Genomic DNA, 14,435 nt, shown 5'->3' with positions numbered 1-14,435 from the left:
AATTTCTGCCACCCAACTGCTAGATAGAATTGCATGGCCTGAAGATATCTCTTCCTTCCAGTACGTCTGTCGTTACACATCCAGCAGGATCACAAAGACAGCTTTGGCTGGTAGTTGTGTGGCTTTTGCCTCTCCAGATACAGAGATGCACCTCCCAGGGCTGGCAGCTAATCACCCTTCTCAGGTGGGAGCTGGAAGATCAGAGGATGCCTACACTGACTAGCTCATTTGCTTGGCTCACATCTCCAGTGGCTTTGCCTTAAACAAACTCCTTCACCTTGACATTTAAGCAGACTTCTCTGTGTCTTCTCACTCTTGCTCTGTTTCCACAGGGTCCGCTGCTGCTCTAGGATTCCATTATTCTATGCTTAACAAGCTGTCACACCAAGCCTGCCACTGTCACTTCCACTTCTCATTTCTGACTTTGTGCCCTTGTCATATTTACAGTGATCCATGCCACAGGGGCTTTGAACTTCTTTGGGGTTGCATTCTCTCTTCCTTTGTGACTTTTCCTGGTCTGTGCCAGCATCTCTCTTTTCTAGTACTGTGCTGCAAGGAGCTTGTTCAAGGGTGTGCTTCACAACTTCCTAGCCCAAGAGGTTTTCCCTGATGCCAAGAAAGTGCTTATTCAGACTGCTGTGATGTTTGGCAGATACATCCTCACAGGTGGAATCATTCCTTGGAATGTTTTCATGAGATCCTGTTGCCTCTATGATCTCTCTGGAAGATGCTCAGTCATGTAGGTCCTGTGACTGCAAAACGCCAGTTACATGAGGTTGATTGCCTCCTGCAGTAGTGACTGCTTTGGGAATTCAGGTGGCCTGCATGCTGCAAAGCCTGCCTTTATCTCACCTACAAGCCTGCAGCACTTGGTCCACTTCTGGTGTGACATGAGGGGGCTTGATGGAGGACTGGAAAGAACAACCACCCTTGACCTGGAGTGACAATCCTAGCAAATCTCTAATGACACTAAGTGTCATTCGATGTCCTCTGACATATGGCCATTCAAAATTTATCCAGAATCCAGACTGCTACCTATATGGGCCTGACCCCAAGGTAATTCAGATTAATAGTTAATTTACCTCCAGAGCTTGCTGTTCTCTAACACTATTTGCAGTTAAAGCTGGAAGAAAATTTTTAGTAACAGACATGTGACATGCAATGTTATGCTCACTATGGCAGGCTGCCTGCCTGCTTGTTTGACAGTCCACTAGAAAACACACTTGGTCCAGCATAAGGTGACTGTCTGGGGAGGAAGAAATTACAACTGACATAGATACCTTCCTAAACTGCAAAACAAATCACAGACTTGTCTTACTCATGAAGAAAGCCACAAGAACAGATTCCCCCTCCTAAAAAGGAGCTCCATGAAATATCCAGACATGTAGCTCAGAGTGTCTTTAAGGGATTATTTTTTCTATTCACCTTAAATCTCAAATCATTCTCCACATCAGGCCAGGCAAGCATGAGAGCCTGAAGGGTGAAACAAGGAGAGCTTGAGTTTCAGGGGTAGGTGAGGAAACCAAGCAGCAGATATAACAGATGGGGGATTGATAGAAGAAGCCACTTCACATGTGCTAACAAGTGCAGGAAAGAGGACACACCCACTGAGTTGAACTCCCCCTGAAAATAAAAGACTATGTTTAAAAATAAAAGTGAATTACATAAAGTGTGATCCACAGTTCTGTCTCTGGCTTAGCTTGAGAGCATGGCTATTTAAATTCTCCCCTGCATCAATGATAAAAGTGTCTCCTGGACATGTTTGTGGCTCTCAGGCACTGCGACTGCTGCAGCAGAACAGATGCCTCTGCTGCAAGATGGTTCCTGGCCCCAGCCTGTGTGGTCTCCACTCCGTCCCCAGTTCCTCCAGGCAGGTAGCAAGCAAAACCAACAGCTAAGCAGTGTGGGAGGCTCGAGGCTGAGAAAGACAATATGCAAGACAGGAATCGAGGGAAGAATTTTCCCTTTAAAGCCCTTTATTACAATTTCATAATTGTTCTCTGAGGAAACATGCTCCCATGCCCAGGAGCAGTTACACGTAAAGAAGCTAGTCAGTGCCTCTGTATGCGCACTGGAGAGGATGCTGTTAGTGTGGAGCAGGGAGGCAGAAAGGATCAGGCTTGACGCAGAACTGCTCTGTGCAGCCTTGGAGTCCTCTCAATTTTCAGCATCACTGCTGCTGTCAGTATGGCAGCATCTGTAACGCCATCGGTGTGTATGGTTGGGAAGCCAAGACAGATCCACCCCAACAGACTAGTAATTTATTGAATGTTAGAAATGAGCCCCAAGATCTCAGGGTTGCAGTCATAAATCCATTTATGATGGACAAGGTCTATGCTTCTTCACTCTTATCACTGTTATTTCAAAAACTCAGGCTCAACAAAGCATCCAGGTCCCACAGCAAGGATTTACTGGGGCTATTAACTAGTATATAGATACACAGTGTGGCTCCAGGAGGTCATTCCCACTGAGCACGTGCTTAACTTTAAACATGTGAGCAGTTGAATGGATATTTATACAATAAAATACAGAGTTAACTGCATGGTTGAGTTGGGATTTCTCTTTCATCTCCGGAGGCTGCTGCTCTAGCCGTAATTAAAACATAAATGAATTGAGTTAGATGGGCTCATCCTCATTCTCTGGCAAATGGAGATTCTTTCATAAAAATGTCTGCTGCATCCAGCACCAATCTCTCCTCAGGAGACTGTCCTGCAATCATTACCTGTGTCTTGCCAGTCTAGATAGAGATGCACACTGACCTCTGCCAGCACCTGCACCAGTCAAGCATGGGCAATGTTTCTAGAGCCACATGGAAGGACTGCAGGGCAAGGCCAGGCTTGTCCTGCTAGGCAGACTGTGCTGCTTCAGAGGAGCCCAGGACTGCAGGAACAAGTGAGCCTCAGAGAAGAGCAGCACAACAGGACAGTGAAAGGACAGCCCTTTATGCAATGTGTACACTCCCCAGATGGGGGAATGCAGCTCTGCTCCTCTGGGACTGGGTGCAGCAATAACCAGACAGAGAGAAGATGCTAGCACAGTGGGTGCCTTGTATATCATAGCTGTGCCAAATTACCAGTCTATTTCCCCCACCCATCAAATGATGGCAAAGAGATGACCCTTGCTGCTGCAGCAGTCTCTGTGAGTTACAGCATCCCTGCAGTCAGGGCTGAAGAATAAGTAGCCCCACAAGTTAACTCCCCATTCTTCCCCCAAAGAGTGCACATGCTCCTGCCATCTGCAAGTTTTTGCTACAGTCTTTACTCAATGCTGTTCTCTTGCCATCAACATGCTGTCTTTTTGCTCCAAGTAGTCTTATTTTTAACTAGCTCAGTCGCAGCATTAACCCCGATGTTAGTCACAATGTCACAGATGATATCCAAATATCCAGAGGAAATACAATCCAACATTTTAAAATAACAAGGGGGGGGGACGGATGAAAGGATGGTGAAGATCGAAGAGCTGCAGGCACCAGCATAGGCTGATGTTTTCTCTCAGCATCAAAGGCCCACCGTTAATCCCATTGAAACGGAGATTACCCTAGAATGAGTCCTGTGCTCCTGTATCAGCCCAGATAGATCTGGGCTGGGCTTAATTTATGAAATATGCTGCTCTCTTTCCCTGCCTGCTAATTAGAAGCAGTGCCTGTGTCCCTTTGACCATTCATAAGACACCACAGGAGATTAATGTGCTGGGAGAAGCACTGCCATGACATCAATAGGGGTGACATCTGAGCAGCACCCTTCCTCTCCTGTTTTGCCTGTGGAGCCATCTTTCCCACTGAAAACTGGGGCAAGTAAAAACCCCTCCCCCCAGGGACTCGTAAGCAAGCAAAGGACCACAGGGTCTTTCATCACCCACGAGGGCCCTCCTAGCTCTTACCTGTCTTGCAGCTGGCAGTAGGGTGGTGGCTACGTGGCTTTTGGTGCTTGATGGACACAGCTGGTTGGAACCCTGAGGAACAGTGTCTGCAGACTCCCGATGCATCGGGGAGGGTGAAGGGCCCAGCCCTGCCACAGTTATCTCTGGAGGAGCAGCAGCACTGTGCCACTTTTCCTGGCTCTCTAGCCCTGTATCTCATGAAAAGAATAGGAGCTGGTGGAAGGAGGGGGGTTACGAAAGAGAGGGAAGGGGGAGAAGGGAGAACAAGAGCGCGCACTCTCGCAAACGCACACACACAGAGCAGACAGAGGCTTGTATAGGATGGCACTGCCTGACTTGCTCTCATTATTGCTGCAGGCTGGCTGCTGCCCGTGGAGAACTTGCCAGCATCTGCTGCTGGCCAGGGGCATGGTGGGGAAAAGAGACAGGGAAGAGATTAAGACCTCACAGACCATTGGAGCAAGGAAAACTACCACCTAGGCACCAGGGGTTTTGTTTTCTGTCTTTGCTTTTACCTGGGAGGGGAAATGCCATACCAAAGGGCTGGAAGGGATTGCAGTGATGGAGTTCAGCTTTTCCTTGATGACTCCTTTCTCCTTTGAACATAAAAAGAAGCCCCAGCCCCAGTCCTCTGCAGTTGCACCAAGGGATGTTGTAAGGCTAGCCTGACCCAGAGGTTTTGGAGATAGTATTGCACCAAGACAGACAGAAAGTGGGTTGCAAATATCCAAAACACCAGCATCACATAAAGCTCACCCTTCCCCTCTCATTCCCATTATCCAGGTCATGTCAATACAGGTCCAAAGGCCTGGCAGGAGAGTGTGGAAAGGCATTCAAGCCATAATACCTCCCCCTTGCATGTTGCACAGAAAGCTGTATGTATGTGCATGCTGCACAGAGCTGCCTGCAGTCCCTGACACTGCTGATCTGCTGCAATGACAGACCCAAAATGCCAGGGATTCAAAGACATAGTGTAATCCTCCCCGAAGGGGCACTAATTCCTCAATCCACAGATTTTTACAATGTGCTTTTCTAAAGCATCACATGCTTAGAGGCTGGTGCCCCTTTGCAAGGAAGTAAGAGATTTGGCCCTGATTCCTTTTTCAGCTTTGTGAAAGACCCACACCTCCTCCCCTCCTCCTTCCTTAGTGGCTTACCACTCAGAGGGGCTGGGTCTTGCCTGGGGTGCTCAGTTTGGTCAGAAGGATTAAAATGACAGCAAAATCAGATACCTAAGGTACTATACGCTCCCCTGAAACACCCAAGTCACCTGTTCACTGCAGCTCCCTACTCTACCGTCTCCTATTGGTGATTTCAGAGATGCGTGTATATCTAGCCATAAGGCTGCTGTTAATAAAAATCAACGTATGGCATGCATTGAATTACAAGTGCAGGAAGTCTCCTAGTCGATACTCTCTACAGCAGTTAACCTAAAAGTACACCACGTTGCCAAGCCCATCTCTAACGCACCTTAAGGACTCACCTGAGATCACAGTGCAACAGAGCAGGATAGGACACAGTCCTACTGAGCCAAAATCCAGCACACAAGCCACCTACCTGCTCAGCTGGCCTCAGGACATTGGTGCCCAGCTCCAGGAAACATCTCTCTTGTGAGTCACTCTGCCAGGAGCTGTCAGAATATATTTTCAGTCACAGCATGCCATCAGCCCTAGAACACTAAAGGTCTCATTGTAGATCCATAGTTACAGTTGGTTCCTCTGACTGTAGCAGCAGATACATTGTCTCAGGGGATGATGGTTTCAGGACCTAAAATCAGGAATCCTTATTCCCACCACAAGAGGAGTAGGAGGCTGAGATGTAAAGCTATGCCAGGATCCTGACCATTTCCCCAGTATGCAGAAACTCCAGCAGCACTGGGGAGCTGGATCCTTTGAGGCTGCTGAAGTAGAGAGTAGTATCACTGCAAGGGTGGGCATGGACATCTTTTTTGTGGGCATGGACATCTTTTTCCCAGCTCTGTGCATGTGTATTATATATATCACTAATAAAGCCTGCTGGAGTCTCAGTGGGTGCATGTCAGCTGTCTTACACCCCAAGGCTGGGAGATTTCCAAATGACATCTGCTCTCTATAGGGCTGTTTTAATGCAGATATGCTGCAGTGCAATCTACTAGTTGAAAGCAGGGTAGGCATGAACCATCTTTGGGGAAAATAATACCCATATCTGTGGCTTCTGGAGAGTGAGAACATCTGTTCTGTGCCCCAAAGCATGCAGTCAAACTTTCAGTTTCCAGGATGCCATGCAGCCTGCCAGGAAGGCAGACCCTCCAGCATCCTTGCAGCTGGGGTCTGACTTTCCATGGGGAAAAAAAGGACAAGGCATTTCAGATGATCTGCAGCACAGTGTCCAGGACTTTGCAGAGTCATGTCACTCACAAAGAGACATTGGCTGTGCCAATGTCCATCACCACTGTAAAGGCTTTATACCATCAGGGATGGCTTCTCCCTGGGTGATCCAGGATCCTGGGTGATCCAGCTGCATGTGAAAAATCAGAGGGTTTGTTTTGTATGTGTGCAAAAGGCTAAACTTAGCAAGATTCATTTGTGAGGGGAAAATAGGCCATATTTATGTAACTGTGAAAAGCTGCAGTGAAGGCTACGGATCCAATGGGAGAGGAGTGTATGTTCAGAGCTAATGACAAACGCTGCTATGCACTCGGCTTTGTTGAGAGCTTCAGTAACTGCATATTCATCACCCTACACACCAGAGAAACGGCTTTGAGGCATTCCAGGCTAAGAATAGAGGTCTTGTTGTGTTTGCTGCTCCACGACCCTTTTTTTGTCCAGAATTAGAGGAAACAGGGTAAGGAAGCCCAGCTGAACCAGCGCTGCAAATGGCAGCATCCATGCATGCCTATGAGCAGTGCAGGGCCCTTGACTCAGCAGGGGTGGAGAGCACTGAATAAAGGGCAAATTCATTCACAGCCATACAGGATGGCATTAGTGCTGGCCCTCTGCTCACAGAGACATCCCCTGTGGTGGATGGGGTACTCACAAAACATAGCTCCCTTGTGAATAAACAAAACCCAAGCATCTTGCAAAGCAGGCAGCTGGGGCAGTGACAGTACTGAAATTAGCAGCTCATCCTGGCTGTGAAATCTGATGGCTTGGTTCTACCTCAGGAACCCTGGTACCTGCAGGGACAGACAGCTTCACCAGCAGCTGCTTGCCAGTGACATTTTTCTCCCCTTCCCCTCACACACACATATTCTGCCCTACTTAAACCAGGTTGTGAATCCAGTAATACCCAGCCTAGAAATATAAACCTCAGAGCTAGTCACCCAGGTGTTCTTCAGACACCCCACACCTTTAAGAGATCCAGAAACAATCATGTGGCAGTGCTGGCACTTGCGGGAAAAAACAACATGATGCTGCTACTTGTCTGATTTTGCATGTGTGACCCTTTTATGGGCTAAATGGGTCTTGAAAATGGTGGAAAAGGCAAGCTCACTCCTATGGGGAAATGAAGGGAAAAACCACAGAAGCGTGGATGCTTCTGTGGCTTCTGCTCCGTTAGTCCCACATCCTGGGGCCATGTTCCTGAACACCTATTTGAAAACAGCAAGGGAGGAGACTTCCAGAAAGGATGGTGACGAAGGACTCTGAATGTCTGTAAGCAGAGTCCAAGCCAAGGGTAGTAATGAACAAAGGCATGGACCGCAGACAGCTGTATTGTAACTTCTGTGTGCCTGGGAGGTAAGGGAGACAACCACGTCACAGGGGACCAACAGACCCAAGGCCTCAAAGAGTATTGTGTTGTTTTCAAAAAAATGGAGACAGAAATAAGTTTTCTGAAACATACAAGAAAATGCTCTGCAAAATAGATTCATCTCCTTAGGAAAAGCATAGTCTCCGGAGAAAGTCTATCTTGCTAGAACATCGCATAACAACTCTCTTAGGAAAGACTATTGAGATAACCTGTCTCTCTCCCCTAAAATAAATGGCCCTGAGAGCAATACTCTTGATAAAGCATTTCTGGGGAAAAAGTCTTAAAAAAAAAACAAACAAACCAAACAAACAAAAGTGTTAATTCTGCATTTACCCTTGCTGCTGCAGCAGCAGCAGCACACAGAACTCAGAGGTGAGCCATCATCTTCCAATGCTCCTTCCTAATCACAGCTGAGAAGGATATAACAACCTTCCTGCTGCTCTCTCCTTTCCTTCAGCTGCAGCTCACTGCTCACTCAAACTAACCTGCTGTGAGCAGCAACACTGCAAAACGTGTTTTGGATTTGTATTCTGGCTTTGTGGTGCACAACAACAGGGGACTTCCCATCTGCTGCCGTTTGTTTAGCCCTTGCATTGCTAAACTAACATCTGGGAAAACTGATGAGCCTCTATTTAAAGAGTGGTGCACTTGGAGAGGAGATGTCTGTCTAATTTGTCTTTCAGACTTCTATCAGTGCAGCCCAGGAAAACATGGAGCCATGTTGTAAGGCAGCAGAAAGTCCCTTATAAGTAGCCATGAGCTGGGAAGATCTTTCCCCTATGGGACAAATCCAGCAGGCAAGGCAGCCCCCATAATCAATGCTAGGGGTGAGACAGGGCTGGCTCTGGTGCTTGAGGTTGACTTTTACCTTCCTCCCTCCTTGCCAGCCTAACCTGTCACTTGTCTGACATCAACCCTGCTACCTTCTTAGCTTTCACTGAAACTGCCTCCAAGACTGAGAACAGTGTAATCCTCTCTCTCTAATTTTCTGCCACTTCTCCAAGGGATTCAGTGTCCAAGGGCCTAATGCCTAACTTCAATGCAGCCCAGCTCTGGAAAATAGGGAGAAATTGCCGAGAAGCGAAAAAAAAAAATATATAAACCAGAGTTATGCCAGATAAGACAAAGTTACAGAATTGTTGCAGCTGGGGAAGCCAGGAGCTCAAAGATTCAAGGGGAAGACATCAATATCGAAAATTCTATAAGAAATACTCATGGAGGCAGAGGACAGCAACTGAGCACCACTAAGGATCTGCTGCAGGGAGCACTGGAGACCAACTTTTCTGCTTCTGGCAATGCCTATGGGGCCAGCAAAGGCTCTTTGGATGTCTTTGGAAAAGGACGGTAGAAGCATACCAACACCTGACATAGCAGCTTGTACTAATGCTTGGTCTACCAGTGTGTTAAAAACTATGTTCCTCCCTTTGTGTTAAAGCCATAAAGCTGTATTTATTAGCCAAATTGTGTATCTCCTGCTTGCAGCCTTCTTATGCATGACTAAAATTGTCCAAATAAGGTGACCCACAGAAAGTGGGTTGTATTTCAGGATTTTCCCATCATCTGCCTTTGCAAATATGCTGTTTGCCTGACAGCAGGCAGATGAAGTCCCCACAGTTTCATGGGCAAGTGAAGTTGATCCAGACCCAGATGATCCTGAGCTCAGACTGCCTACAAAGGCAGCATGGATGCAAATTCTAGGAATCCTGTGGACTTCAGGGAGCACCCAGAATATGCAACAAAGGCATGATGTGAATAGCCCGTCTGCTCTGTAAAAAAATCCAGTATTAACTGTCAAAGCACACTGGCATAACAGGTCAACTCTGCATGGGCTAGGAATTGAGCTTTAGGGCTGCACCATACTTGACACCAAAAAAGAGAACCCAAGTTGTTCACCCAGTCAGCTCTCTGGTATCAGTCTCTGCCTTCCCTTCTTGCAGACAGGAGGAAACAGCTTTTCTGTATCAAAAGAGAATCATTTGACACCCAAGTCACAAGGCAGCAAGCAAACAGCGGTGCTTTTTGCCAGTCCAGAAGCACAGACTGAGAATTATGGCAGCATGCAGGTTCTCTTCAAGAGCACAGCTGCAAACGCAAAAATCAGGTATTATAGCTGAGACCACACCATGCTGAACAGAAAGAGACAGCTATGCCTGTTTTGCTTTCTGAATAACTGTTTACACCCCAGCGTGGTATTTGCTTTTTCACAATAGGACAAGCTTGTTGACTCATGTTTAGCTTGTGACCCAGTATAAACACCAGCAGTTTCTGCTGTCAGAACAGACAGCATCTGCTGCTGTCTACAGAGCTGTTTTTTTTCTCTTAAATACAGAAACTTGCATTTATCTGCACTGCATGGCATCCTAGTTTTCCCATGAACATTTCTGCATTTGTCAAGGTTTGAATTCCAGCCATACCACTCTTCAATACCCTACAGATTCTTCAAATCTGTAATAGTTTGTTAATAAATATATTAAAATTACATTTTCTGTTTACCATCCAAGACTGAAAGAAAGGTTCCTCCGACAAGCACCTCAAAATACACATTTATGTTCCCCCCTCCCCAGGTAGAATCATAAACCATTCTGTATCCAGTTTCATCTAGAGTCACATCAGGTATGACTATGCCAGAAAGACTGTGTATTTGTCATGTACTGCCTCTCCCCTAGCAATAAGACCTTCTAATCTTGTCATAGGATGATAATACTTTGGCTTGAGCTGACTTTCCTCAAAAAACCCTCAAACTTAAAAGCAGCCTGGAAGATGCTGGATGTTTCAGATTGTTGTGTTTGTTTTGTTTTTTTGTGGGTTTTTTTTAAATGTAAATGAAAATTAAACTGATCTGTAGCTACCCTGGTCCTCTTTGTCTTCCTTCTAGATACAGGTACTGCACAATGTTTATGGCAGTCAGGTTCTCCACCTGTCCACCATAATTTGTCAAAAATATCCACAAATTATTCTGCAATCACTTCAGCTAACTTTTTATCAAAATTCCTGACACCCAGACAGCTTGAGACCATCTGATTTCCCAAGAGCCCTCTTGAATGTATTGTTTTTTTCTCTGTTCTAAGCAGAGATGTCACTATTTGTCATTATCATCAGCAGTGCTAGTCAGCACTTCTTTCTTTTGAACTTTCTAACAATGCCTAGCATGAGGAAATAAAGCACTAAGCATTTTCAGCCTTCCTGACATTTTTGAATAGGTCTTTCTGTTCCCATGATTATCCTACATGCACATTAATAGTATGAGGAGGACCAAGGAAAGTGCTGACCTGCTCATTTGTTGTGCTTAGCAGGACTACTGAAAGGAAGGGTTGTCACAGTCATAACAACTATTTTTTATATTAAGGGGTCATGACAGAGCAAAGGAGCATTTGTCCTGCAGACTTCAAGATATAAACTAATCTCACAGTTACAAAGACAGAACTGTGGTTATTAATTTAGTCATGGCACTTTAGGTCAGTGTCACCAAAAGCTCGCTCCCATTGCTCAAGAAGCAAGCCCTAAGTTAGAAAGCCTGCAAGAAACCAAGCTGTAATACTGACAGAGAAACCAGGCTAGGGAGAGGGAGGAATAAAGTCTCATTTGGCCATGCAAGCTATGCAGCACAGTCCAGCTCACCCTCTATGATACATTACATGAAGCGTTATAAGTGGCAAATGGCAACTATTAAGTACTATTTGTATAGTCTCAGAATGCCCTGAAAAAAGATTTGGATAAGCATATAGAGCTGCCAGGAGGCATTGCCTCCTGAGACCCCTGTGCCTGGAACAGGGACCACAGTGACTAAGGGAATCTGAGTCATCTACAGACAGAGAAGAAATCTGAGACGCTAGCAAGAGCAATCCTAGATCCACGGAGAGAAAAAAATCCAGAACAAACCTACAGCAGTTCAAAAGTAAGGTCAAGTGAAACAAGAGCTGCCAAAGAGGTCATAGAAGTATTAAGCTTAATTAGAAACATCCTACTGTTCATGTAGGAACGTAGAATCATGTTCAAGTCCTGACTGTTGAAAGCAAGGCAAGTTAAGGTAACTCACCCTCATTGTTTCTTCTTTTATGAAACCAGGGAGGACACAGCTTCCAACAAACTTCAGAGAGACTTCTCAGCCTCAATTTTACTTATCCTCCAGGTATACTTAATAAATAACACTACCAATCAACTTCCATATTTAACTCTATTTTTGGTTTATGAATTTATTAAATGCATAAATGCATTCAAGTTTCTATAACAGCATATTATGTGATGTCTATTCTCCATAATAAGATGGATAGTATCACAGAAGATACATATATTACACCCTGTGCACCTCCAGGTTTTTAGTTCACACTATTGTGAAAGGATAAGGAATAAGACAGCAACCTACTTTATGGTTTCAAAGGGAACAGTAACACCTAGGAAAACACACAAAAATCTTCTGTCTGTGTCACTGGCTATTTAAAGAACAGCTTCGGTGTTTCCTCCTGTTGTATGATAGATTCTGATTAATGCTTTTCAGTATTTTAAATCTTTTTAAACAGGAGCCACAAGGTGGCAGCATGATTTAACCGCACGTTATTTTACTTCAGCATCAGCTCATTCCCGTTTTCTCCAAACGTCAGCCACCTACTCCTATCGCTCACCTGAGCTGCAGCAGCTGTTTAAGAGGCCATGCAGTGTGCTGGATCCAGAAACTGGTCCTAGCTGAAATAATGCTGGTTACCGGGCATCCCTCAAACGCTTAGATTGGTGCTGCCAAGGAAATAGTGAAGAACAGAAGAGAGGGATGGAAATGTCCTTGACATAATAAGTGGTCTGCAAGCTCACATCTTGGATTTAAATAGGTTTTTCAGATAGCATTAATAAAGTTATAAACTTACTTTCTGAAAGTCAATTTCATCTTAATGTCCTCATGACTGCAAAGTACTTCATATTAATCAGTGTAGTTATTTAACTAGTGAACTTACCTTTAATGGATGTTTATATTCATCAATATTTATCTCATCTTCCACAAATGCAATTACCAACAGCATGCCAGATATCTTCATGTGGCTCCTGCAAATGCATTAAAACCAGCAATCTATCTCCAAAGGCAACTGTGGGCAGAGCTTGGTCTTTTGTATTTCTGTGGCAACTGTGCTAAAATTACGCTCTCCCCATTAAAAGAATCTGTGTTTTTTTTCTGGATCTGGCTTTAGCTATACAATTTTAACATCGAAAATATGTAATAAGAATTCACGCTTTCACTTCAAAATCTATGTAAATTATTCTTGGGATTTTTACAAGACATCCTAAACATCCAAATTAAGTTCTTGCCTTCCGTAATTGTTTTTTTAAATTTTTATAGGAAATATGAAACAGTACTTCTTTTATTTAAACTCCAGCATTTTCCTTTGTGAAGAAGCATGCGAGGTTAAAGATGAGTAAGCTTTCTTTGTGAACTGTTACAGTGCTCCTGGGATGTTCCATCTGGACAATACCCTGTGTGACCTTGAGCTAGTCAGCCTGTCATGCACCCACCTCTCCTACTGGTTCTACAATATGCTTGTGCAGAGCTGCGAAAAAATGCCATTCTACAGTTAGCAGGGGCTGTATCACACAGAGGAAATATCACATCCGTTTTGATCTAGACACTGTTGTTTTGCCAAAGTGAAGTGATGCTGTTTGAAAGGATTAGTGTTGCTCTGTACCAACCTACTCACAGCCCTGGCACTGTAATTGTTGTCAAATTAGTTCTGTTCATGCTACAAGAAAAAACATATTTAAGGCTTTTTTTTACAGAACCATACTGGACATCTGTTTCTTTATACATATATAATGACAAGAAAAATTGAACTGATGACAACTGAGCCTACATTTCAAGGGACACCATCAAATTGCTGAAACCTTCAAGTACAGTTCTCTTCAAACTGCTAAGTAAACAAGTAAAATCTTCAGGATTGGAAGTGTGTTAAGTCTAGCATTCTCCAAATAAAGGATAATATAAAAAAATCCAATAGTAACTGTGACTGTTGTTCCAGAGAAACCCACCACTGTATCTGCCCCTTGTACTAACCGTTCTCAGAAATGTTTTATATCATTCACTTTGGTATACATCTGGTACTTGGGAAAGCACAGAGCATTGCCAAAACTTATTTTTCTTTTTCAGGTACATTGTGATCTTTCTGGTAATTCATTTTATTTTTTTTTAAGTATTACCTGAAGTACATAGTTAATACTAGGTTTTGTACCAAAAAAGTTATTTAGTACCTCTACACAGTACAGACCAGAAAGTGAAGGTTGATAAATACAAACAGCAGCACATAAGGGGAAACACCCTCCAAACAGCATAAAACAGCATAAAACAGCATCAGCTTTTGGCCACTTTAGCTGCTGATGTGTGTAGGGAAAGTCAGTGCTGGTAGCACAGGAGGCATGCAGGCAGGTGAAATCACCCTAAAACTGTACAGCTTAAAATGGATGTGACTGAAAAACAGATTAATTCATGAAGTAATGGGCAGAATTGAAAACACAAAAAATTTGAGTATTCACTCCTTCTAATAACCTGCATGGGAAGGTACCTCGTGAAAGGATGAGAGATTTAAATTAAGCAAGAGGAATTACTTTCTAGAATAACACACAATTTAACAGAACTCATGGCTGTAGAAATACAAATACATTTAAAATGTGACTAAATTAACGGGAGAGCTGTCTATAATGCTTTTCTTGAACTCCAGCATTAAAGGAGACATAAAGGCTATCAAAGCAGAACAAGACATCTGGAGCCTGATGGATTATTAAAGGCAAATGTGACCAATCCCTTTAAATGTATCTGTCACAAAGTTCTGCCTGATGTAAAATGTTGGCTGGCA

The 14,435-nt window shown here is 44.3% G+C and overlaps 2 protein-coding genes across 3 annotated transcripts in view; one reads left to right on the top strand and one right to left on the bottom strand.

Moving 5' to 3' along the window:
* Positions 1-14,435, top strand: part of TMCO1 (transmembrane and coiled-coil domains 1) — a 180,995-nt gene that overhangs the window by 55,234 nt on the left and 111,326 nt on the right. The window lies entirely within an intron of this gene.
* The window catches only part of LOC130608866 (regulator of G-protein signaling 8), a 36,010-nt gene that overhangs the window by 19,333 nt on the left and 2,242 nt on the right, over positions 1-14,435 (bottom strand). Inside the window, exons 2-3 of one of the 2 annotated variants that reach the window (XM_057427241.1) lie at positions 5,437-5,548; positions 3,880-4,092 (exon numbers count right to left, since the gene is read on the bottom strand). In XM_057427241.1, coding sequence (XP_057283224.1) covers positions 3,880-3,984 — 105 coding nt within the window. In that variant the 5' untranslated portion in view covers positions 3,985-4,092; positions 5,437-5,548. Of the gene's footprint in view, positions 1-3,879; positions 4,093-5,436; positions 5,549-14,435 lie in introns of those variants that run through there. The other variant, XM_057427246.1, reaches the window with a different exon arrangement.

The sequence above is a fragment of the Pezoporus wallicus genome, unplaced genomic scaffold (assembly GCF_028554395.1).
Source record: "Pezoporus wallicus isolate ANWC-B61680 ecotype Strahan unplaced genomic scaffold, APGP_CSIRO_Pwel_v1 scaffold_7107, whole genome shotgun sequence".
NCBI lineage: Eukaryota > Metazoa > Chordata > Aves > Psittaciformes > Psittacidae > Pezoporus > Pezoporus wallicus.
The sequence above is the reverse complement of the archived record's forward strand: the minus strand, read 5'-3'. Positions and strand labels throughout refer to the sequence as shown.